Source organism: Corvus cornix, chromosome 8 (assembly GCF_000738735.6).
Source record: "Corvus cornix cornix isolate S_Up_H32 chromosome 8, ASM73873v5, whole genome shotgun sequence".
NCBI lineage: Eukaryota > Metazoa > Chordata > Aves > Passeriformes > Corvidae > Corvus > Corvus cornix.
Window position 1 is genome coordinate 1355744 of NC_046338.1, and position 22085 is coordinate 1377828.

Here is a 22085-nt window from a genome sequence, read left to right on the forward strand (position 1 = left end):
CTGCCATGGGGCAAGGCCAAAACTCCCCTCCCTGCAGGCAAAACTAACCCCACACTCAGGACACCACAAAGCCACTCCCGGAACAGGCTCTTCCCAAAAAAAGGCGGCACAGGGAGAGCCGGGTCCCTGCGGGAGCCTTCCCGCGTCCCTGGGGAGGGCAGCTGCCACCAAACCCCTCTTTCCAAGGCAAAGCTGATCTTTCCAAATTACAGAATTGGCAATTTGATTTCCTAACGCCTCCCAACCCCACTGAGCAGCCGCAGGGACAATTCCCATGAAAAGCACTGGAAATCTCCGGCAGCTCCCGAAGGCAACGCGCAAGGAGCCGCCAGCAACCGGCGGCAGACGAAGTGGAGGGCCTGAAGATGAGAAAAAATCCAAATAAAAAAGGCAGAAAATGAGTCAGGGAGCGCATTACTCATCCCCGGCAGAGTCAGCCGCAGCTCCATGTGACAGCGGCGCGCAGGAGCCGGCCCGGCCCCGGAGCAGCGATGGGATTTGCTAAATAAAACCCCAATCCTCGGCCTCGGGCAGGACGTGGCCCTGGCAAATCCCCGGCATTAAAGCAGCCAGGGGGTTGTTTACAACCCGCAGCCCTTTGGGTCGGCCATAATTAAACCTGGATGGGAATAGGCTCAGCCTTGAGCTGCTCCTGGCGGGAATGCGGCCGGAGAGGCCGGAGCTGCGGCCGCTCCTGTCCGGTGGCTCCCACTGCCATAGCCCTGGGCACTGCAGGATGGATTTCCCAGGAAGTTCAGCCATTTGCCTCATTCCCTGTAAATCTGGGTTTACCGGAGCCACGGGCAGGGACACCTCCCACTGTCCCGGGCTGCTCCAAGCCCCAATGTCCAGCCTGGCCTTGGGCACTGCCAGGGATCCAGGGGCAGCCCCAGCTGCTCTGGGCACCCTGTGCCAGGGCCTGCCCACCCTCCCAGGGAACAATTCCTGCCCAATCTCCCATCCAGCCCTGCCCTCCGGCAGTGGGAACCATTCCCTGTGTCCTGTCCCTAGGTTGGGGCTGGGCAGGGATTCCCTAAACCCGAGCATTTGTGGGACCGAGCAGCGGGCAGGGAGGGTGGCACCCCACGTGCCAGCAGCTCTGCTCAGGGCCACCAAACCTCACATTTTGGCGAGCAGGGCCCCTCTGCCGGGTGGCAGCCGGGCGTCCCCAGGGCACGGGCGGAGTGGGGACGCTCGGGAGGATTTAACAGCCCCGGGGCCAGCGCTGCCTCATTTAAGGGCTTCCCCGGGACCGGAGGTGACCGGGCCGTGCCCGGGGCACAAAGGGAGAAGGTCCCACACCCCCCTGGGAGCTGCTCCCGGCAGCGCCGCCGGATTCCTGCTCCACATCCCCACAAATCCCACTGCAGCCACGCCCGGGAACACCCCTTCACCAGCAGCCCCCAAATCCCAAGGGAACATCCCTGCGCACCCCGTCCCACCTCCCTCTGCTGCTGCTCTTCCTCCCCTGCACCAGGAGCTCCTCCCGGCCCCCACCCTCAGCCCTGATAAGCAGGGACTAATCAGGACTAATCAGGTTCATCAGCAGCACCTCAGCACCACCCCGCGATGGGGACGAGGTGCGGCTGCCCCGGGATGCTCCAGAACACCGATAATTGAGTCATCATTACTTTTTTGGGCTAGAAGGGATTCAGGAACGCTGGCAAAGCCCTCGTGCAGGCCCGGGGGGCTGCAGCCAGCACCCCCGCCTCACACCACGTGCCTCATCCTAAATATTGAGCCCACTTTGGATTTGATCCCTGGGAGCATCAGCCCGGAATGTGCTTTAGGGAGGGGAGTGGATCCATCCCCCCGTGCCCCCGAGCCGGGCTGGGGGGTCAGTGCTGCAGGAGTTTACCCACCTGCCCAGACCATTCCCGTGGTTTTTCACTCCTGGTACTGGAACGGAGCTTCTGCCTCCTTTAGGTAAAATTTAGCAGCTGAGTAATGAAATAAAGAGAATTAAATCCCACCCCGACATAATCCAGAGCCTCGGAAACGTCAGTGGGGTCTTCCATTAAAATTTAAGGTACCTTTCGGAATCACCTTGATCATCTTTGGGCCTGTCTGCTCAGACCAGTGCCGACAACGAATATTTAATTCTCCTTAAAATTAAGTTATTCACAAAAAAGGAACGGGATGGGGAGGGGAGAGACGTGGGAGGCGGTGCTGGGAAACATCTGGGGCAGCAAAGGCAGAGGGATCCCAGTGCAGCCCTGGAGCCTCTGCGGGGATCCAGCTGTGCCGGGATCCAGCAGGGATCCAGCTGTGCCGCCCTGCAGGGCACGTCCCGGCCCCGCGTGTCCCTGCCGTGTCCCCAGAGCGGACATTCCCCATTCCCGGGGCACTTCCCGGCTCTGGAGCGTCCCGTGCCCTGCGCGGCGCCGGGAGCTCAGCAGATGGAGCTGTGCAGCTGTGCAGGGACGGGACGGGGCCGGACAGATGTGCAGGGACGGGACGGGGCCGGACAGATGTGCAGGCACCCCGTGCACACCTGGTCCCGCCGTCCCCCCCGGGCCCAGCCCGCACCCATGCGGGCAGAGCTCTGCTGTGCCCCGCGTCCCCAGCACCGCAGTGACAGAGGTGGGGACGGTGGCACACCAGGGTGGCAGAAATACCTCAGCAGGGCAGGAAACTGGGCAGCGAGAGCAGGGCTTGGGGACGGGGAGCTCTGGGGGACAGGGAGACCTTGGGAATGGGAATTCGCAGGGATGGGGGTTTTGTGCTACCCCAAAAGGGACATTTGGGAGAGTTGAAACTCCTAAACCCTTCTTAAACCCCATCAGCGGGGCCAAAACCTTCCCTGTCCTTCCTGGCCACCCCCGTGTGCCGCTGGTGTTCCCTCTGCCAGACTGGGGTCCCATCTCCCCTTCCCATGGAAGCTGCTGCCGCCGGGAGCCCTCGGCCCCGCTCCAGCTCTGATAAAATCTGGGCCCTGTGCGCCTGCCCCGGCTCCTTCCTGTTTTTGACTGCAGAGCTGTCGGTGCTTCCCATTTTCACTTCTCTTTTCTCATCTGCGGGACTTCCAGGTGAACTCTGCCCCAGTGGCACCCAAATGCCCTCGGCTGGCACGGAGCTCCCGGCGCTCTGCAGATCCTCATGGCTGGATTAGACCTGGGAATGCTCCATCCCAAACAGAGGGACACGGGGCTGTGGACCAGGGACAGAGAAATTGGAATCACTGAGGGTGGAAAAGCCCTCTGAGGCCACCACTGCCCCATGTCCCCAAGTGCCACATCCACACGGCTTTTAAATCCCTCCAGGGATGGGGACTCCACCCCTGCCCTGGGCAGCTGTTCCAATGCCTGGCCACCCTTTCCATGAAGAAATGTTCCCAAATATCCAACCTAAACCTCCCTTTGTGCCGCTTGAAGCCATTTTGTCCTGTCCCTTGTCCCTTGTTCTGGCTCTGTCACACATCCCTGGGCAGGTGGGAACATCCACGCTCGTCCCTTATTCCCATGGATTGGGGGGAAAAGGACATGGAAATCTGGCTGCACCCCCAGGAGAGCAGGCTGAGCTGGGAAAAAGCAGCAGGGCTGGTTGATAATTTTATTTCTCTGCATCACAGTTTCTGTGAACAACGCTGACCTGCGGGTCAGAAGTTTCCTGGCAGTGGCAGGGGCTCTGTGGGACCCTTGTCCCCACGCCCTGGGAAGGGCTGGATCTGCTCCCACTGCTCATCCCCGGGATTGATGCCCTGGGTGGGTTCATGGCTGGTGGAAATCCCCCTGAAATCCCAGCTCCATGGCCTCAGTGGGAAATTATGTCCTCGGGGACAAGGCCAGCTGTCACCCAGGGGCTCTGGGTGACATCCATGGTTAATGCTGGCAGCACAGAGAGACAGATCCGCGTGCATCCCTGAGCGTCCCTGTCCCCGGAGCTGCAGACCCCGAGCTGGGGTCCCTCACCAGGAGCTGCTGGGAGTCACTGGAAGTGACTGGGGGACCACCAGGGAGGGGGAGCAGCTCCGCTCCACAGCAAGAAGGAAGCAGCACGTCCCTGCTCCATCTGACACCTTCCGATGCCGAAGGAATCCGGGCGAATCCCACGGGAGCTCTGGATGTGAGGATGGCGAAGCAGAGCCACGGGGAATCCTCATCCCCTGAGGAACGAGGACACTGAGCCGGCGAACCTCCCAGCACCTGAACTGGGATTTCCACCCTAAAACTGGAGGGGAAACAGAAGGGTCCGGGTTGGATTTGCCGTGCAGTGGCCGCTGGAACATTTTCCCTGCTGCTGCTGCGGGGAAGGGGCAGGGAAAGGCGGCTCTTCCCGGCTCCGGAGCTGCGCCGCCGCGTGCCTGCGATCCCGAGGAAGCTGCCTGGCAGAACTAGGTCAGGGAAGGGACAGGAATGAAGCCAGCGAGGGCTGGAGGGGAGGGCACCCCCGCACCCGGGCACCCACCCTGGCACCCACCTGCCCCTGTCACAGGGTGGGTGCTTCCCCTGCAGCCCCAGCGCTGCTGCTCTCTCCTGGTTTGGTGCGTCCCCCCCGGAGGTGCCGGTGCTTTCCCATCCCAATGACTCCTTTCCCATCCCAGTAACTCCTTTCCCATCCCAGTAACTCCTTTCCCATCCCAATAGCCCCCTTCCCATCCCTGCACATCCCCGGAGCCACGGGCAGGATGCGGCTGCCACAGCACAGGGACGTGGAAAGGATGAGTTTGGGCTGAATGGGGGGGATGGTTTAAGCCAAAAGAGGAGATATTTGGATTGGAAATTAGGAAGGAATTGTTCCCTGGGAGGGTGGGCAGGCCCTGGCACAGGGTGCCCAGAGCAGCTGGGGCTGCCCCTGGATCCCTGGCAGTGTCCAAGGCCAGGCTGGACATTGGCTTGGAGCAGCCTGGGACAGTGGGAGGTGTCCCTGCCCATGGCACGGGTGGTGCTGGATGGGCTTTGAGGTCCCTCCCAACCCAGACCAGTCTGGGATTCCATCAATCCACTGGGAAAGACAAATCACTACTGGCCCTTCCAAGGAGTTTCCACCAAGGAATTTTCACCAAAGAGTTCCAGAGGTTCAAACCCTGGCCAGGAGCTGGGAGAATCCCCCAGGATCCGCTGGCTGAAGCCCCTTCTGCTGGGACAGGAGGGATGTGCTGGAAGGTGGCCTGGCAGGCGCTGCTCCCACGGATGCTGGGCGGGAGGGCGGGCGTGGGATGAGACCCACACTTGTTCCTGTGGCTTCCCTTCGGAGCCAGCGAATCCAGGGAACGCCTGTGGAGCCCCACAGGGAACAGCGCCGGTGTCACCCGCGGCGAGGGCGGCGCAGCGGCCCCGCTCTCCTGCAGCTCCTGCCCTGGCACAGGATGTTTTTTACTGGAAAGTCGCTTGTTTTGGGTCAGGCCGGGACATGAAAGCTCCCGCGGGCCGGGCCGTGCGTGGCCACCGCTTCCTGTCTGCGCTCGCCTTCCTGTCGCCTGCGCTGCCACGGCCCCGCAGGAAGGACGAGGTCCCAGCCGCGCCACGGACGGTGCCCGGGGCCCCGGGAGCGCTCCTGTGCCCGTGCCCAGGGAGCGGCTCCGCTGGGGCCACCGGGAACGGGCCGCGGGACGCTCCGGGCTTGGCCACGGGAGGCTCTGGGGCTGGGCTACAGGAGGTTCTGGGTTTTGGCCACGGGAGGGTTTGGGGTTTCGGCTCCAGGAGGGTTCTGGATTTCAGCTATAGGAGGTTCTGGATTTTGGCCAAAGGGGGGTTCTGGATTTCAGCTATTGGAGGGTTTTGCATTTTGGCCACAGAAGCGTTCTGGGTTTTGGCCACAGGAGGGTTCTGGGTTTCAGCTGTGCGAGGTTCTGGGTTTTGGGCTGCAGCACGGTTCTGGGATTCGGCCAGGGGAGGGTTCTGGGTTTGGAGGGTCCCATTTTCTGTCCCCTGAGCACTGGTGACAAAAGCCTCCCGAGGAGCCGCAGGCTGGGTCATGCTTTCATTTATTCACTTCATATAAAAATCTCTTAAGAATGCATCTGAACACAATATAGAATACTATAACATACATCGTGTGAAACTCTGGGGAACAATAAAATAACCACCTGGAACAATGCAGTGTTCAACAGACAAACAAACCCATTGATCATGCACAACTGTGCTATTGTCATGAACTAATCAGTCACGAGTTGGACCAAAAAGCTTGAAACGTATTTTACAAACTGAGATTGACATCGCTCACGATGCCGGACAAGCTTTGTCAGAGGAAGTTTCACAGCACAATTATTACATCAGTTCACATTTTTTTTTGTCATAGAGATTCACATTGGGTTGTTCAGAAATTGGAACATTGTGACATTGAAAAGCCGGCCCGGGCGTGGGGAGTTCTTTGTTCGGTTCCCGCTCTCTGCGTTCCCAGCAAATTCCCAAATTTGCTGCCCTGGGATGCAGTGTTCCCTCCCCACGGGCGGCTGCCACCCGAATGCCCTTCCTGGGTTGTGTCTGTCTCTTCAGCTATGTTCAGGTTCTTGGACTTTATGCAATACAAAAGGTTACAAGAAAAAAAGGCAACTCTTATTCCGAGTTTTCTACCCCATTAACATCGCCGCCGACAGGCGATGCTAATTCATATAAATTAATAACTTACAAAACATTACAGTATGTACAGTAGGTAATAAATACACTGTTATAAACAGTAATGGAGGTGGTAGAGCTCGAGGCAGTGCAGGAGGAGGAGGAGGATGGTGGACCTAAACCTAGGGAACGTGGACAAGAGGCCAGAGAAACACAAATATCCGAGCGTGCAAATTCCAGGGAGCTGCCGAGGGGGAAGGCGTGTCACACGCTGCCTTGCCTCGCTTACTCAGGGATGGACTGAGCTGTGCCAGGGAAAAAAACCTGCCCTCTGTCCTGCTCCCCACAAACCCAAACCCCGGGGTGGAAAAAATCCTGCTGTTCCTAGCGAGGGAACGGTGCACAGCAGCACCAAGTGACTCCCAGTGGGTCACCGGGGGGATTGAGAACACGTTAAAGGTGCAGTAATGCAAAGCAGAGGGTTTCCCCTTCTGTTTAGTCTGTCAAAGTGATTAACTGCAATAAAGTGACAGGTATTGCCCATGGAAAAAAAGGAAGACTGCTTCTGGTAACAGGAAGAATCCAAAAAGGAGCCGTCAATTCTGAAACACTTTGTGTCGCTTTTGAACTACCAAACTCCGTGTGTTGGACTGAAAGACTCTTGAAAAGACATGAAAGTGTTTACAAAGAAGGCACACAGGTCTGCAGACAGGTGGTCGGGTGGACAGGTTGGATATGAGTTATTGATCAGTAGTTTCTATCAGTCTAACCGGTATAAACTCCAGAGCTAACAGTATAAAATCTCTCAGTTGTGTGTCACCGCCGCCTCAGGCCCGACCCAAGCCAGCTCCAGGACACCGCGATGCTCTTGGCTGACAAGGCTCAAACCACAACGCCAATCACCCGTGCATTTCCTGAGCAATCATTCCCTACCCCATCTGTAACCCTGACTCCAATCTCAAGTAGCTGGAGGATCTGTCACCCCCGTGGCAGAGGCCTCAGACCCGGCCTAAGAGGCTGTCGGAGGCCGCTTGCAAGAGCTCCGCAAGTGTTTAAAAGCCACTCCCGCGGGGCCGGGCCATTATGTGTCCACAGGAGATGTGTCTTCTGTCACAATTTCGATGGTTGCCTCCCTCTGGGGCTCCTCCTGCCCTGGCTGGGCCATGCAGAGCGTCTCTGTATTGCTGAAGTAGCCGAGGCTCTCGCCGTCCTTCTCCGGCCCGTCCGAATCCTCCTCCTCCAGCGTCAGTTCGAACTGGAACTTCTCCATCAGGCCCTGGCAGTCCTGGCCCCGCTCCTCCAGGGGAGGGGATGGGCTCTGAGGTATCATGCTCTGGTACCAGTTCCTGTTGTCCTCCAGAGTGTCCAGGATGTCCTGGGCGTCGGGCTGCACCAGGTCAGCCCACGTCTCCCAGAGCGGATGGACGATGTAGTCAATGAATCCCACCTGGAAAACAAAGGGACACACCCTCAGGGCAAGGGAATAACCAGGAAAAGGTGGATGTGTGAAAAGTTCATATTGCATTAATTTTACAAGCAAAATACCAGGGGCAAGTCCCCAAACCAGCACAGCCTAATGCAGACACAATCATCTGACACCCAGAGCTGCACCCACCCACAGCTTTGGGTTGGGCTGACGTCTTGTCCAAAACCAAACCTTGGATGGAAGTTTCACTAAAAGCTGGAGCCAGCAGGAAACGCAGCACATGGAGCCCTGGGCTGATCCCCAGCGTGGGCAGCAGGAAAGGAGAGGGGGAATTCTGCCCCTCTGCCCCGCCCACGTGAGACCCCACCTGCAGAGCTGCCCCAGCCCTGGGGCCAACAGCACAGGGATGTGGAGCTGCTGGAGAGAGTCCAGAGGAGGCCCCGGAGCTCCTGCAGGGCTGGAGCCCCTCTGCTCTGGAGCCAGGCTGGCAGAGCTGGGGGTGCTCACCTGGAGAGGAGAAGGCTCCAGGGAGAGCTCAGAGCCCCTGGCAGGGCCTGAAGGGGCTCCAGGAGAGCTGCAGAGGGACTGGGGCCAAGGCCTGGAGGGACAGGACCCAGGGAATGGCTTCCCAGTGCCAGAGGGCAGGGATGGGTGGGATCTTGGGAAGGAATTGTTCCCTGGGAGGGTGGGGAGGGGCTGGGATGGAATTCCCAGAGCAGCTGTGGCTGCCCCTGGATCCCTGGCAGTGCCCAAGGCCAGGCTGGACATTGGGGCTGGGAGCAGCCTGGGACAGTGGGAGGTGTCCCTGCCATGGAGCTGGACCTGGATGGGACTCTCAGCATTGAGAGAGTCTGCTCCTCTCAGAATTCCCGGGGGACTGGGGACAAGGCCGGTGCATTTATGGCCTCATCCCAGGGTTGCCACGTGGCTGGCAGCTGGGAATAGCCCAGTGCTCCCAAGGGGAGCAGCCTTTACGGGCTGAACTTCAAGCTTTGGGTGTATTTTGCTGCGGGGTGCAGTTTGTCCCTGTTGGGAGCTGCCCCACGATCCTGCACTTTCAGCATTCCCGTTTTCCTCCTGCCCTGTGCCAAGCAGCCTCTGTGGTTCTACGGAGAGGCAGTGTACTCATCCCGGGAATCCTGCCCCGGCCCAGGGCGGGCGGGAGCCGCTGCCTGGCCCCCTGGAGTGACGTTGCAGCGGTGGAAAGAGTGAGGGATGCGCTGCTCCGTCAGCCCTTCCGCTGAGCTCAGCCCTCCTCCTCCTCCTCCTCCTGACTCAGGGAGGAACCACGTCCAGGATGGAGCCGGCGGAACGGCCATAAAGGGGATTGGAATTCTTCCGTCTTGGCAGAGCCTTTCCCTGCTCCCTGCCCTGCTGGATGGCTTTGTGTGGAGCAGGGAAATGGCTCTCCCAGGAGCCGGGCTCAGCGTGCAGATGTTTGCTTTGGAATCACAGCCGGCTCCCTCAGACACAACAGGATGTCAATAGCACCGTGACCATCCAATTGGAACGGGCTGGGGAGGCAGCTCCAGCAAAAAGGTGATGAAAAGTTCCTGCTGCACAGGGGGAAAGTGGGGAAAAAAAGGGTTTGGGATGGTTGGAACCCAAAATGCTCCAGGGCTCCACGGCACCCGTGGATAAAAATCAGCGCTCATTAATCACTGTTTCTTTAAAATCGTTGTTTCAGGTCACTGTTCCTTTCAAAACATCCCAAATCCTGGAATAATTGGCCACACGGCTCAGCACTGATCCTAAAATATTTGCATGTAAAGAGGGGACATCTCAAGCTTTGAAATATTTGCAGATGATTTTGCAATCCACTCCTTGTTTCCCTCCAGCACGGACATACCACCTCCCTTTCTCCCGTGCCATTCCATGATGGCCATTTTGTGCAATTCCCATCTTTTTGCACGGCAAAAATGCCATTTGGATGCCTCTGGGAAGTGCAGATGTGGAGCAAAGAATGAATTGGACCTCTCGTGTGGAGCACACGGGCGAGCCTGGCTGGAGGATTCGTTTCTTGGTAGGTTAAGGAATCAGACTTTTCCAACAAAATCACCACGCGCTTGAGTGAATAATTTTGAAACCACTTGGCTGAGCCCAAGAGGACATTTGGAAAGAATTATCATCAATTTTGTTACTTGTTCAAGCTGAAAAACCTCAGTGATGACTTGCTGGAGTCATGCAAAAACAACATCCAAGACAGCGTTATATAAAGGCTGGAATCTGTTTGGACAAACGTAAATTCCTGGTTTCATTCCAGACTATCCGGGTGAAATTTTATGGCCTGTGCTACACAGGTCAGAACAAAATCTGACCTCGAAACCATTTTATGAATCAGAACTAGGGATGAGCCAGTTCATCCCAAAAAAGGGGCAAATCCAGCTCGTTTTAAGGTTTGGATGGACACAAATGAGTATTTCTGGGATTCACCCTGCACAGGGCAGCTCCAAAGGCCTCTAATTCAACTGGATACATGCACTGCAAAATTGTCCTGGATAATGAGTGACATCCAGGATTTTCCAGGGTCCTGAGGTGGATCTCAGCAAGGAGAAGCTCCCAGCCCTGCAGGTCAGTGGGGCTGGCAGGGGTTAGGAGGGTGTGAGGGCAGGACAGGCCTGGCAGAGGGTGGGCAGAGCACAACTGCCCTTTTCCAGCCTGGGGAACAAAAGGACCCAGCTCCCTCTGGAAACTGGGACACAAGCAGGGAATGAGGAGAGGCTGAGGGGGATGAGAGGAGCTGGGAGAGCCTCTCCAGCCTGTGAGAGCCCCAGGCACAGCTGGGTGTCAGGGTGGATCTGAACCCACGCTCTGAACCGCTGGCTCCTCTCCTAATTGTGCTGCAAAAGCAGCAGAATTCTGTCTCTGCTTTCAAGTCCCAAGCTGAGGCAGGAAAAGCAGCAGCTCAGGGCCAATTACCTGGGATTTCTCCACGGAGGCCGTGTGCTTGTCACACATGGGGCTGATTTCCATGCCTCTCTCCCGCTCCTTGTCTCCCTGCTGGAAGAACTCCTCCATGATCCTGTCCGTCCACTGCCGGTACAGCTCCAGGGACTTTGTGGGGTTACTCAGGTCTGCACAATGCACCATATTCCGGAGAACCTGCAATTACATCCACCAGGAAACTCAGCAGATCAGCCGCAAAAACCAGGAGGGTTTCAAGCTGTATCTGCGGAACATCGCACCAGAGGAGTCTCTGGTTATGAAACAGACCATAAAAATATCAAAAATATTCCATGGTACCACGTTAAAGACATGGAACTGCTGGAGCAAGCCCAGAGGAGGCCCCGGAGCTGCTCCAGGGCTGGAGCCCCTCTGCTCTGGAGCCAGGCTGGGAGAGCTGGGGGTGCTCACCTGGAGAGGAGAAGGCTCCAGGGAGAGCTCAGAGCCCCTTCCAGGGCCTAAAGGGGCTCCAGGAGAGCTGGAGAGGGACTGGGGACAAGGCATGGAGGGACAGGACCCAGGGAATGGCTTCCCAGTGCCAGAGGGCAGGGCTGGATGGGAGATTGGGAAGGAATTGTTCCCTGGGAGGGTGGGCAGGCCCTGGCACAGGGTGCCCAGAGCAGCTGGGGCTGCCCCTGGATCCCTGGCAGTGCCCAAGGCCAGGTTGGATGGGGCTGGGACAGTGGAAGGTGTTGGGGTGGGATGAGATGAGTTTAAAGTCACTCCCAACCCAGACCAGTCTGGAATTGTGTGATTCCATCTCCAGGGATGAGCTCAGCTGCCACAGCCCCAGGTCCAGACGTGCTCTCTGGTGCTCACACAACTCAAGCCTGACACCTGGGGCAGTTGTGGAAGTGTCAATGATATCACACAGGTTTCGTTCGGAATCCAGCTGCTTCCCACCATTCAAAACCCACTTCCACGCTCTCGGGGAAAGAGGTTAAGCGCTCCCACTTTATGGAATGAGTAATATCCCTTCCACACACACATGGAAGGGGCCTGACTAAGCAGCCACAAGGATTTAGGCAGCAACAGTGTCTGAAATAAAGATTTAAAGAGTTTTCCCAGGAGCCTGGCCTTAAGAAGCTGGTCATCAAAGTGAGAGCAGAGCAGGATGTATCTTGTCCTGCTCACTACACATCCCTGTTCCAGCATTTCCTGGTCATTTCTGCTAATCAAAGGTTGAATTATTTAGGGAACAGCCTGTACATCAGTAATTCCAGCTCCCTCTGAGTTGCTTCAGATATGGGAATTCTCCTGTTGTAACAGGAAAAACAAAAAGGAGAAAGCAGCAGGGAAATTTAGGAGCCCTCAAAAACTGACCTCAGAATGTGCCAGGCTTGCAGTTCCATGCTCCAGGTGTTAAAAAAAACCCCTAATTCCCTTCCCCTAAAAAATATGGGACCACCTTGTGCTTCTTTTAGTGCAGAAGAAAATGACAGCTGAGAATTTCTCTATAGGATCAATTCAAAAGCCACAGTAAAAAACCCAGGAGTGTGGCTTCCTCACCCTGACCAAAACACCCCAAATCCAGGGAATTTGGCTGCCTCACCTGTATTCTGTCTGTGTAGTTGTCCAGAAGGAGAACTCCTGAACTGGTCACCTTCTTCGTTTCCACCATAGTCTTCAGATCAGCCAACAGACTCATGTGCTTGGACATATCAGTGGCCAACACCTTTCCAGAAGGAGGAAAAACAGGATTTCAGGAGGGGAATCCACAAAAATGAGCATTTTTGGTTAAGAAGAGGCTCAGGGAGTGGCCATACCATGTCAATCACCATCTTCCTGAGGGTCTGGCGCTGCTTCTTGGTCAGGTTCTGGAAGATGTCACAGTGCTCCTCCTGGAGCAGTTTGAAGCCCACTGCAAGGTGGTGGTTCTCCAGCACGGATTCGTCGTTGTACATCAGGGCCAGCTCGGAATCTGGGGAAGGAACACCAAACGTGGGACTCCAGCCTGGGAAATGTGGGATTTCCAACAGCCAGCACTTGTCCTGGCCACTGAAATGTTTTAATGGGGGAAAGTTTCCTTTCCCCATCCCTGGAAGGGTCCAAGGCCAGGGTGGATGGGGTTTGGAGCAACCTGGGGTAGTGGAAAGTGTCCCTGCCCATGGGACACTGGATGATTTTGGGATTCTGGGATTCTTTTTAGCTCCATGAGTGCCAACCCCAGCACTTAACCAGCCTTTGCTCAGTCCTAGTGACAAAATAATGCTCAGTCACAAATCACTGACAACAGAATCCTGCAAAAACCCTTCCCAAAACACGACAATCCCCATGTTTTGGAGTCCAGATCCGTGCTCAGCCTGTGGCAGAACACAACATGAAGCCCGATATTTGGCTTTCTGGTTGCCAGTAGCAATAGGGTTATTTATCTTATCTTAATGATGAAGTTTGCACCCAGGGCTGGCAGAATTATTATGTGGTAGCAAGTAGTAAATACTGACTTTACAAATTGTGCTACAGTGGCTGCCTTTGGCAGGGATTCCAAAATGTCTCCCTCGTTTACTGCACGATATTCTGAGAGGGCAGCACAGGCTGCAAGTCATCATTTGTGGCATGGAAAAAGCATTCCCATTGATTTCCAAGTTGGTGGGTGAAATTCTGAGTGATTCAGAACAAAACTCACTTGTGTTGATCAGGAATTGATTGGAGACCCCGGGGTGATCCACATCGTGGATCGCAGCTGCAAAAATGGCAGCGAGGATTTCCAGATCCGTGAAGACGGCCTAGGATGGAACAACAGGGATCTGTCAGAGGGGTTTTACCTCTCAACAGCTGGGGAAGCTGGTTTAGGGACACAAATTGTGCTTTTTCAGTCGGTTTTCTGAGACAAGGAGATAAAGCAGAGATTCCAGATGCTGCTGAGATTCCCAAACAACGAAGGCCCTGGAGCGAAGCGAGCGCTCGGAAGAGCCACCAGTGCCCACCCCACGTTCAAAACCAAGCCAAAACTCACATCCAGGGCAGGGGTGGAGAGCAGCACGTGGGTGGACTGGGCCACGTCAGCAGCGTGGAGGCTGTTGTGGTAGGCCACGTCCGAGTGGTAGTGATCCTCCAGGGTCATCATGTACGTCACGAACGTGTCCGACGAGATCTTGAACGTTTTCAGCAGATCCCGCTCCTGTGGGATCACAGCACAAGGGAGTGTCAGAGCATGCTGGACAAAGGCAGCGAGGCAGAGAGGAATTAGGGATGAAAACAGTGCTGGAAGCAGCAGGTTCAGGCTGGGAATACACACCTGGAATATGGCGTACATGATGCAGGTCAGCGGGCGGTTGTGGGAGTACCTGGCCACGTTGAAGATGTTGAGGCCCCACTTATTCAGGTCTTCCAGCTCCTTTGGAGGGCACAAAAAGAGAATGGTTTCATGTTTTCCCAGGCAATTCTGCATTTCCCCAAAGTTCACATATATGCAAATTTCACGATTATTATAATTATGTAAGTGCCGAATGTGTGAATTAATGAACACAGAGCAGCTGTGAAGGGCTGATTTTGTGTTTCATAATTGCTCTCCTCAGCCTTCATCACCTTTTTCCTTTTTATTTCAGGGCCATTTTCATGGTTTTTTGAATATAAAATACGCTGTTAGGGCCTGCTACCATTAATTACAGCATTTCTAATGGCCACATCATTTCAGGGATAATAATTCCAAGGGGGAACAATCCATCCTCAGCTTCCAGACTCTCCCAGAAGAGCAGGAATCCCTCATACCTTGGCCAGGTGATCTTCCTTTTCTGTCTTCACCCCAAACCGGGAGATGCTGGTGTTGTTTAAGCTGGAACTGTGCATTAATTTCTTCACCCCACTGATCTGGGTCATGAGCTGCTGTTTTTTCTTCTTCTCCCTGTCCTTCTGGGTGGGAGAAGGAATCTCCACATCGTTCTGCTTGTCTGGAACAGAACAGGGGGAAATGAGTCAGCACAACGTGAGCTCCCAGCACATCCCCCAAAAGCTACCCTTGAGCTGCTGCCTCTGCAGCCCTGCTCAAAGCCAGGGGTTCCTGCTGAGGGTCTCCTCATTTTGGGACCCAAAAATTAAAAAAAAACCCAGTCCCAAACTCTGTGGTTGCTCTCTTGCAGCCACTGTGTGGTTTGGGGATACAGGACATGTCCAGGAATGTCTCTCTGTGCGTGGATGTGGCACTTGGGGACATGGATTAGTGCTGGGAATGGCAGTGCTGAGGGAATGGTTGGACCCCGTGGTTTCCAACATAAATGATTCTTTGATTTTCCATGCCAGAAGGGCACCAGGTTCTCCTTAGGGAGAAATCCCAATTAATTTCATTACCTATTTTCAAGAAAATAAAAGATACGTTCAAACAGCACATTTTTCCTGAAGAAAGTAAAACCACATCTATTTTTGCTATTTTCACTTTTTTAGGGTCAATACCCCCTGCTCCTAAAACCAGTAACAAACGAGTGTCACTGATTTATTAAAGGTTTATCCTTCACAAATATATTGGGAATAATATCCAAAGCACAGGCCGAATTCCCATTGCCATTCTCAGGGATAATCACAGTTTTAGTGCACATGAAGAGGCCCAAACTTGGCTGTGGAGATGTGTTTAGTAAATAAATAAACCTTAAACCCGTGGGTTATTTACAGCTGATTTATTGAAGTGCAGATCCAGTGGCTCATTACTTCCATCCAAACCATTTTTCATGGATTTCACCGTAACCTCTGCACACCTTGAGGACCTCCAGAGGGACAAGGCTTCCAGGCATGAGTTGCTTTTGCCTGGGCTTAATTAAACCCCTCTGAAATCCCAAGCAGCAGCACCGCAATTAGGAAAGGAGTCATTATTCACAGCAAAGCCTGGCTGACATCACTGGGTGTTCCCTGGATTTTGCTGAACCACTCAAGGACTTTCCTCTCCATAATCTCCTTAGCAATGACTAAGGCAGCATCAAATGGCCATTCTGGAGCAGAAATCCCTGATTTGTTCCATCGTGTCCCCACGGGGGTGGCAGCAGCACGGCTCAGCCCTCGGGCCGGAGCGTGTGACCCGAGGCCAGCGTGATCAGTGGCCAGTGTGAAACCTCTGCTGGCCATCTCTGACCTTCCCACACCGTGTCCTCGATGGATGCTGCAGGGCTGGACCCTCTGCTCCTTCTTGGAGCCTTCTCAGCTCATTTCATCATGGAATTACACAGTAAGTTGGGATGGGAGGGACCATAAAGATCATCCAGTTCTACCCCCTGCCATGGCAGGGACACCTCCCACTGTCCCAGGCTGCTCCAGCCTGGACTTGGACACTGCCAGGGGTGTTGGGCACCCTGTGCCAGGGCCTGCCCACCCTCCCAGGGAACAGTTCCTTCCCAAGATCCCATCCATCCCTGCCCTCTGGCAGTGGGAAGCCATTCCCTGTGTCCTGTCACTCCTTGCCCTAATAAAATCAAAAGGCTGAATGAAGTCACATGATGTGGGTTTAACATCTCTGAATTATCCCCATCTCTGGAGATCAATGAGTGTCCTACCCACAGATTTCTGTTTGTTTGTTCCTTCAACCTCCTCACTTGCAGACTCCTGTTATTTTGTGTGTTCATTTAATTTCATTAAATTTTAGGCAGGAAAAAGCTAATTCATAAAACCCATAGCAGCACGACTTCCTGGAACAGCTGATAACCCTTTTAAAAGCTTCCCTCATTTTTTTTTAGCATGAGCAATCAGGCTGCAATCTGGCCCAAACTGGAGAGCCTGCCCCCCTCAGCAGTGCCAGGGCCCCGAGTGGCCTCACACTGCCACCCAACACAGGGCTGTCACCAGCACCGGGCACGTGAGGAGCAGCAGGACAGCGATGGACAGAGCCTTGTCCAGCCCTGCCAAGGGAAACGGAGCTGCCCGAGCACGGGGAATAGCAGGAATTCAGACATGGAGCTGCTGGAGCAGGTCCAGGAGCCCCAGAGCTGCTGCAGGGCTGGAGCCCCTCTGCTCTGGAGCCAGGCTGGGAGAGCTGGGGGTGCTCACCTGGAGAGGAGAAGGCTCCAGGGAGAGCTCAGAGCCCCTGGCAGGGCCTGAAGGGGCTCCAGGAGAGCTGCAGAGGGACTGGGGACAAGGCATGGAGGGACAGGACACAGGGAATGGCTTCCCAGTGCCAGAGGGCAGGGCTGGATGGGAGATTGGGAAGGAATTGTTCCCTGGGAGGGTGGGCAGGCCCTGGCACAGGGTGCCCAGAGCAGCTGGGGCTGCCCCTGGATCCCTGGCAGTGCCCAAGGCCAGGCTGGACATTGGGGCTGGGAGCAGCCTGGGACAGTGGGAGGTGTCCCTGCCATGGCAGGGGTGGCACTGGATGATCCTTTACGGTCCCTCCCAACCCAAACCAGTTTGGGATTCCATGGATAAAACAATGCCCACAGCACCAGCAGCAGCTCTGGCTCATCAGCCCCTGCTGGGATTCAGGCCCCATTAACCTGAGTGTTTGTGGGGTTTATTTTTGGTAGCCACATGGGCAATTCCTGCTCAGCACACCCTGCTCCACACTCACGTGGCTGCTGGGAAGTGCTGACCTCCAGCCAAATCCCTGGATTTGTCCCTCTGCGTCCCTGCCTTGCTCCTATTCCCTGTTTGAATCCATGCTCTGGATGTCACGATTTAGCTGAGCAATAAGCCCAGTGCATTCCCACAAAGCAGCTCCAAACTTCCATGGATTATGGATGCTGTGCTGTGTCCTAAATGCAGGCAGCAGTTCCAGTTGCAGCTGGCTATTGGGATCACTTTGAAATCCGTAATGGGAATAATTGTGTGTCACACAGGGAACGCATTCCGGGCCATTCCAACCTCAGGGCATGAATCCCCACGAGCACCAGCACCCACAGCACCCATGGACACTCAGCCTTCAGAGCTGTTGGATTCAGGGATATCTGTAAATATGAGGCTGCTCATTTTCTACACAAATGGTCACAAATCTTAAAAGCTGCTCCCTGAGAAAATCCCACTTCTCCTAACAAAGGTTGACGCAGAGAATTCATTCATGTCTGGAGAGCTGTGAGCTCCGACACTATGAATGAAATGCAAAATATTCCCTTTTTTTTTCTGACTTCTGGTGCAAAATGAGCAGATTTACACACAGTAATGAATAAAACTTTGGGAATGGTTCAGTCTGAACCCCATCTCTGAAGGGGAGATGCGCCTGAGCGAGGCAGAGGCTGCAGCGGGGCTTGTGTGACTTTGTCCTTTCCATAAGGTCACCACAAACCCCAGCATTGCATAAGGCAGCCACCGCCAGCCCCATGGAATCCTCCCAGAAACATCCCATGGCTCGGGAAGGAATTCCTCTGTGGATACACTTATCCAAACACCATTCTTCCCCTTCCCGCAGCCATTTGAAAGTGAAAACCCAACAGGGAAGCTGTGAATGGGGGCAATCAGGCTGCGTTAACCCTTCCCTGAGCCACGAAAAGCTTGGGATGCATTCCTTACCCAGGAAAGTGTTGGAAATGTACTCGGACACCTGGTTGCCGGAGCGGCTCATCTCGGACAGGTGTGTGAGCTCCCGGTTCAGCATCCTCTTGAACTGCAGGGGGGGAAGAGCACAGACAAAAGCGGCATTTTTATGGAATCCTTTCCCACATCCACGCAGCGTTCGCGCGGGAGACTCCCCCAGCGAGCAAAATTCCGGGGATATTTGGGATGGAGTCAGCGGCAGATGGTTTCATTTCCATCCTGCTCGGCAGCACCATGACTGGATATTTCTTTTCAGCCCACGGGATTGACTTCCTCTAAAGATGCTCATTAATTGTCGCTGGCACAAGCGAGGAGAGACCGTTTCAGATGAATGTCTCTGAAAGCTCAGATTTTTACCTCAGGTTGAGATTCCCCATCCCCAAACCTTCTTTTGTTCTGGATTTTCTAAAGTTGCTCCATTTTGTATGACACAAACACACAGCTGCACATCCAGAGGAGAAATAAGCCCTAAATCTGAAGATCACACAGCAAAATGTGGGATTCGGGCATTATTCCCTTAGATGTTCACGCTGTGATGCTCCTGCTTTTATAATCCAACATTTTCACTGCTGCATCATTTTATCCTGCAACAATGAATTCCCAAAAAAACGACATCCATGGATTCTGCATGCACACTACACACGATTAGCCAGAACACACAGAAATCAGCCTTTTAAAAGCAGATTTTCCTCACAGCGCCTTTCTCCGAGCAACACAGCACAAAAAAAAAGCAGCCATTAATAATTCGGGAATTAATAATCCTGCAGGAATTAAACCCACCTTAATGTAACCCCAAGACACAGATAACAAATAGTTGGCTTCAGGCATTTTGGAAAGCTCCTTGCAAGCCAGCACAAATCCTCCCGGAGAAATCGCCGCTCCGACGGGAGAGCTCCTGGGGCACACGGACCCTTTCCCAATCCCAAAAAATCAGCGTTCATCCAAGGCAGAGATCCCGCAAGAGCCGGCAGCTGCTAATCCCAGCCAAAGCCCAGCCTGGCAGCACATCCTTGCCGAGGCTGCCCGTGGGTGGATGCGCTCGCCGGGGAGAGAGGGATGAGATCCGGGAATGCACAAAGGAACGGGAACGGATCCGCACGGATCCAGCCGCGCGCCTGGAGGCGCTGGGGAATTTGGGATCGTGCTGCTCGCTCAGTTCCTGAAGGGGGTCCCCACTCCACATGAGCCCGGCTCAGCTGAGCAGTGCCAGGAAAATGATGCTGGTTTCGGAGGGGCTGCCAGCTCTGCTAACACAGCCATGTTTTTAAGGGGAAATTAAAATGGAGGAAGCTCGGGAATATTTAAATAAGGGAAAAGCAGGCAGCAGTCTCGTCTCTATTCCTGCTTTGCTTTAATCCTATTCCTTACGGGATATTTGAAGTATTCCCAGCAGGATTTTTCAAAGCATTTTGCACATTTTCAGTGTGATCAGGTTTTTCCTCCTACATGGTAAAGGGCAAAATGCAGCAACGCAGCAAAATGTCCTTTTCCAAACTGGAAATATCCTTCAGCTAAGAGGCATGAAAAATAATCACCTTAAACCTGTAACTGCAATTCATAAATTCATACATTCATTCTCGAAAGAATGCTTCTGTAATGTCCCTGCCCGAGGCAGGGGGTGGAACGAGACGAGCTTTAAGGTCCTTCCCAGCCCCAGCCCTCCTGTGACCCACAATCCAAATTTCAAGACTGAATCATTCCTGCAGTTTTTCTTTCAAACGGACAAGCAATCCCGCTGTGAGGAAGCTGGAGCTGTCCTTGACATGGAATCCAAAGACAATCCCTTGTGCCGTGCCTGCGCACAGCTCCCAGCACGGGATCACCAGGATGAGCAGCTCTCCCGCTGCTCAGGACGTCCTTGCTGATCCTGCCGGGAACACAGCACATGCCAGAGGCCAGGATTCCCAAAATAAAAGGGCCATCTTTGCTGTGAAACCTTCTCCTGTCTCCAGCTGCCTTCACAGCTATCAGCCTCTCCTGGAATGATGGCACGAGGCGTCCCCACGTGCTGTGGGACACGTGAGGTGTGGGCACAGCCTGGAATCCTGGTCCCTGCTCCCATGGACAGCCCAGGCTGGCCAAGGCACGGCTCCAGAACATCCAGATGGGATTCCAGCTCAACCTTTGGCCACATGGAGCGAAGGAAGCTGTGACCCACCTTCTCCTCTCCTTAAACTCAAGATGAGCAGAGGTGGGAAGCTGATGGCACCTCCCTTTCACCTGAGCAGCCCAACGGGGGGGGAAACCTGCTGGGACAATGCCACTTCTGTGGCTGCTGTCCCCTCCTGCCCAGTCCTGCCAGTGTCACTGAAACAGGGGATCCTGGAATGGTTTGGGTTGGAAAGAACTTCAGAGCCCATCCCATTCCACCCTTGCCATGGGCAGGGACACCTCCCACTATCCCAGGGTGCTCCAAGCCCCAATGTCCAACCTGGCTTTGGGCATTGCCAGGGATCCAGGGGCAGCCCCAGCTGCTCTGGGAAATCCATTCCAGGGCCTCCCCTCCCTCACAGGGAAGGATTTCTCCCCATTATCCCATCCAATCCTACTCTCACCATCACATAGGGAGGCCTCACTTTCCAGGTAACTCAAGCAGCTTAAATCCTATCTCATGGGATACAGAAAGAAGAGGGATGAGAAGGTTGGTATCCCATGGGATACAGGAAAGAGCAGGATGTGAAGGTTGGAATCTCACGTGATACAGGAAGGATTGGGATGTGAAGGATTCTGGCTGCCCAGGAACACATCCCACAGCGCTGGGCCATGGATTTTGTCCCACAGAGTCTCCCCTGTGCATCCTGCCAACCACAAGGGACAAAAGCCCTTTTGAAACCACCAAGAACAACCTTGGAGGAGGCGCAGGAGGGGCAGCAGGAGTGAAACCCGAGGCAGGGCGAGCCCATGGCAGGCGAGGGGAGCCCTGACCCCATCTCTCCTCCCAGTGACGTCTTTGCAGTGGTCACAAGCGGCAGCCAGGACACGTGAGCCCTCCCACGGCCCTACAGCCAAGCATGTGCTGCAGCATTTCCCTGCATCCAGGCCTTTATCCGCACCGGGAAAACACCGTCAGCAGATGGATCACGCAAACCACGTTTGAGCACCCCTGAGTCACTCGGGTTTCCTCACAATGGCCCCTTTCAGATCAGTGAGCCCGAGTGGCGGTGGGCAAACAGCTGATAAAAATGGCTTTACCTCACAAGTGGTCCCACAAAGCACAAAGGGTGGCCAGGGCCTCTCCACAGAGGCACAGAGCAATGAACTGGCCTCCACAGGGTCACCCGAGCCATCTGCAGCAGAGAAAAATCCTCGGGATTCTCGTATCCCATCTGGAAGTGGGAATCTGCCCCCCACAGCCTTAACCTCCATCGCTTTTCCAGCCCTTTAATCAGCAGTCTTTTACAAACACAGGCAGCAGAGTCACAGCACTGCTATAAGGACTGGGAGGCTCAAACCCAGCTGAGCTTCCTGGAGCTGTGGGAATTCCCATAGGACTTGCAAAGTTTTTTGGGATTTGCCATCCCAACCATGTTGGCACCTAAGCAGGATTTACTTAATCACACGAACCCCTTTCAAAAACAGGGAGGCATCCCAGCTGTTCCACGGCTTGTGACGGGTTTTTGGGATTCTTCCTTGATGTCAGGATGCTCTGGAGCGATGCTGCTTCCTGAGAATTGCTCTGCAGGGAGCAAGCAGGCTGCTGCCTCTGCAGGGATCAATGGCTGAGGTCATGAGCAACCCCCCAGCCCCGTGGCAATCCCGTCCTTACATCGGTGCGA

At 54.7% G+C, this 22085-nt stretch overlaps 1 protein-coding gene across 7 annotated transcripts in view; it reads right to left on the reverse strand.

Moving 5' to 3' along the window:
• Positions 1–5909: 5909 nt before the first annotated feature.
• Positions 5910–22085, reverse strand: part of PDE4B (phosphodiesterase 4B) — a 169321-nt gene continuing 153145 nt past the window's right edge. For 6 of the 7 annotated variants that reach the window (XM_039555790.1, XM_039555792.1, XM_039555791.1 and 3 more), the window contains 9 exons: positions 18286–18379; positions 14578–14756; positions 14105–14203; positions 13823–13987; positions 13493–13592; positions 12633–12787; positions 12419–12541; positions 10843–11025; positions 5910–7944 (listed from right to left, as the gene is read on the reverse strand). In XM_039555790.1, the coding sequence (XP_039411724.1) occupies positions 7579–7944; positions 10843–11025; positions 12419–12541; positions 12633–12787; positions 13493–13592; positions 13823–13987; positions 14105–14203; positions 14578–14756; positions 18286–18379 (1464 nt within the window). In that variant the 3' untranslated portion in view covers positions 5910–7578. Of the gene's footprint in view, positions 7945–10842; positions 11026–12418; positions 12542–12632; positions 12788–13492; positions 13593–13822; positions 13988–14104; positions 14204–14577; positions 14757–18285; positions 18380–19089; positions 20462–22085 lie in introns of those variants that run through there. The other variant, XM_010408719.4, reaches the window with a different exon arrangement.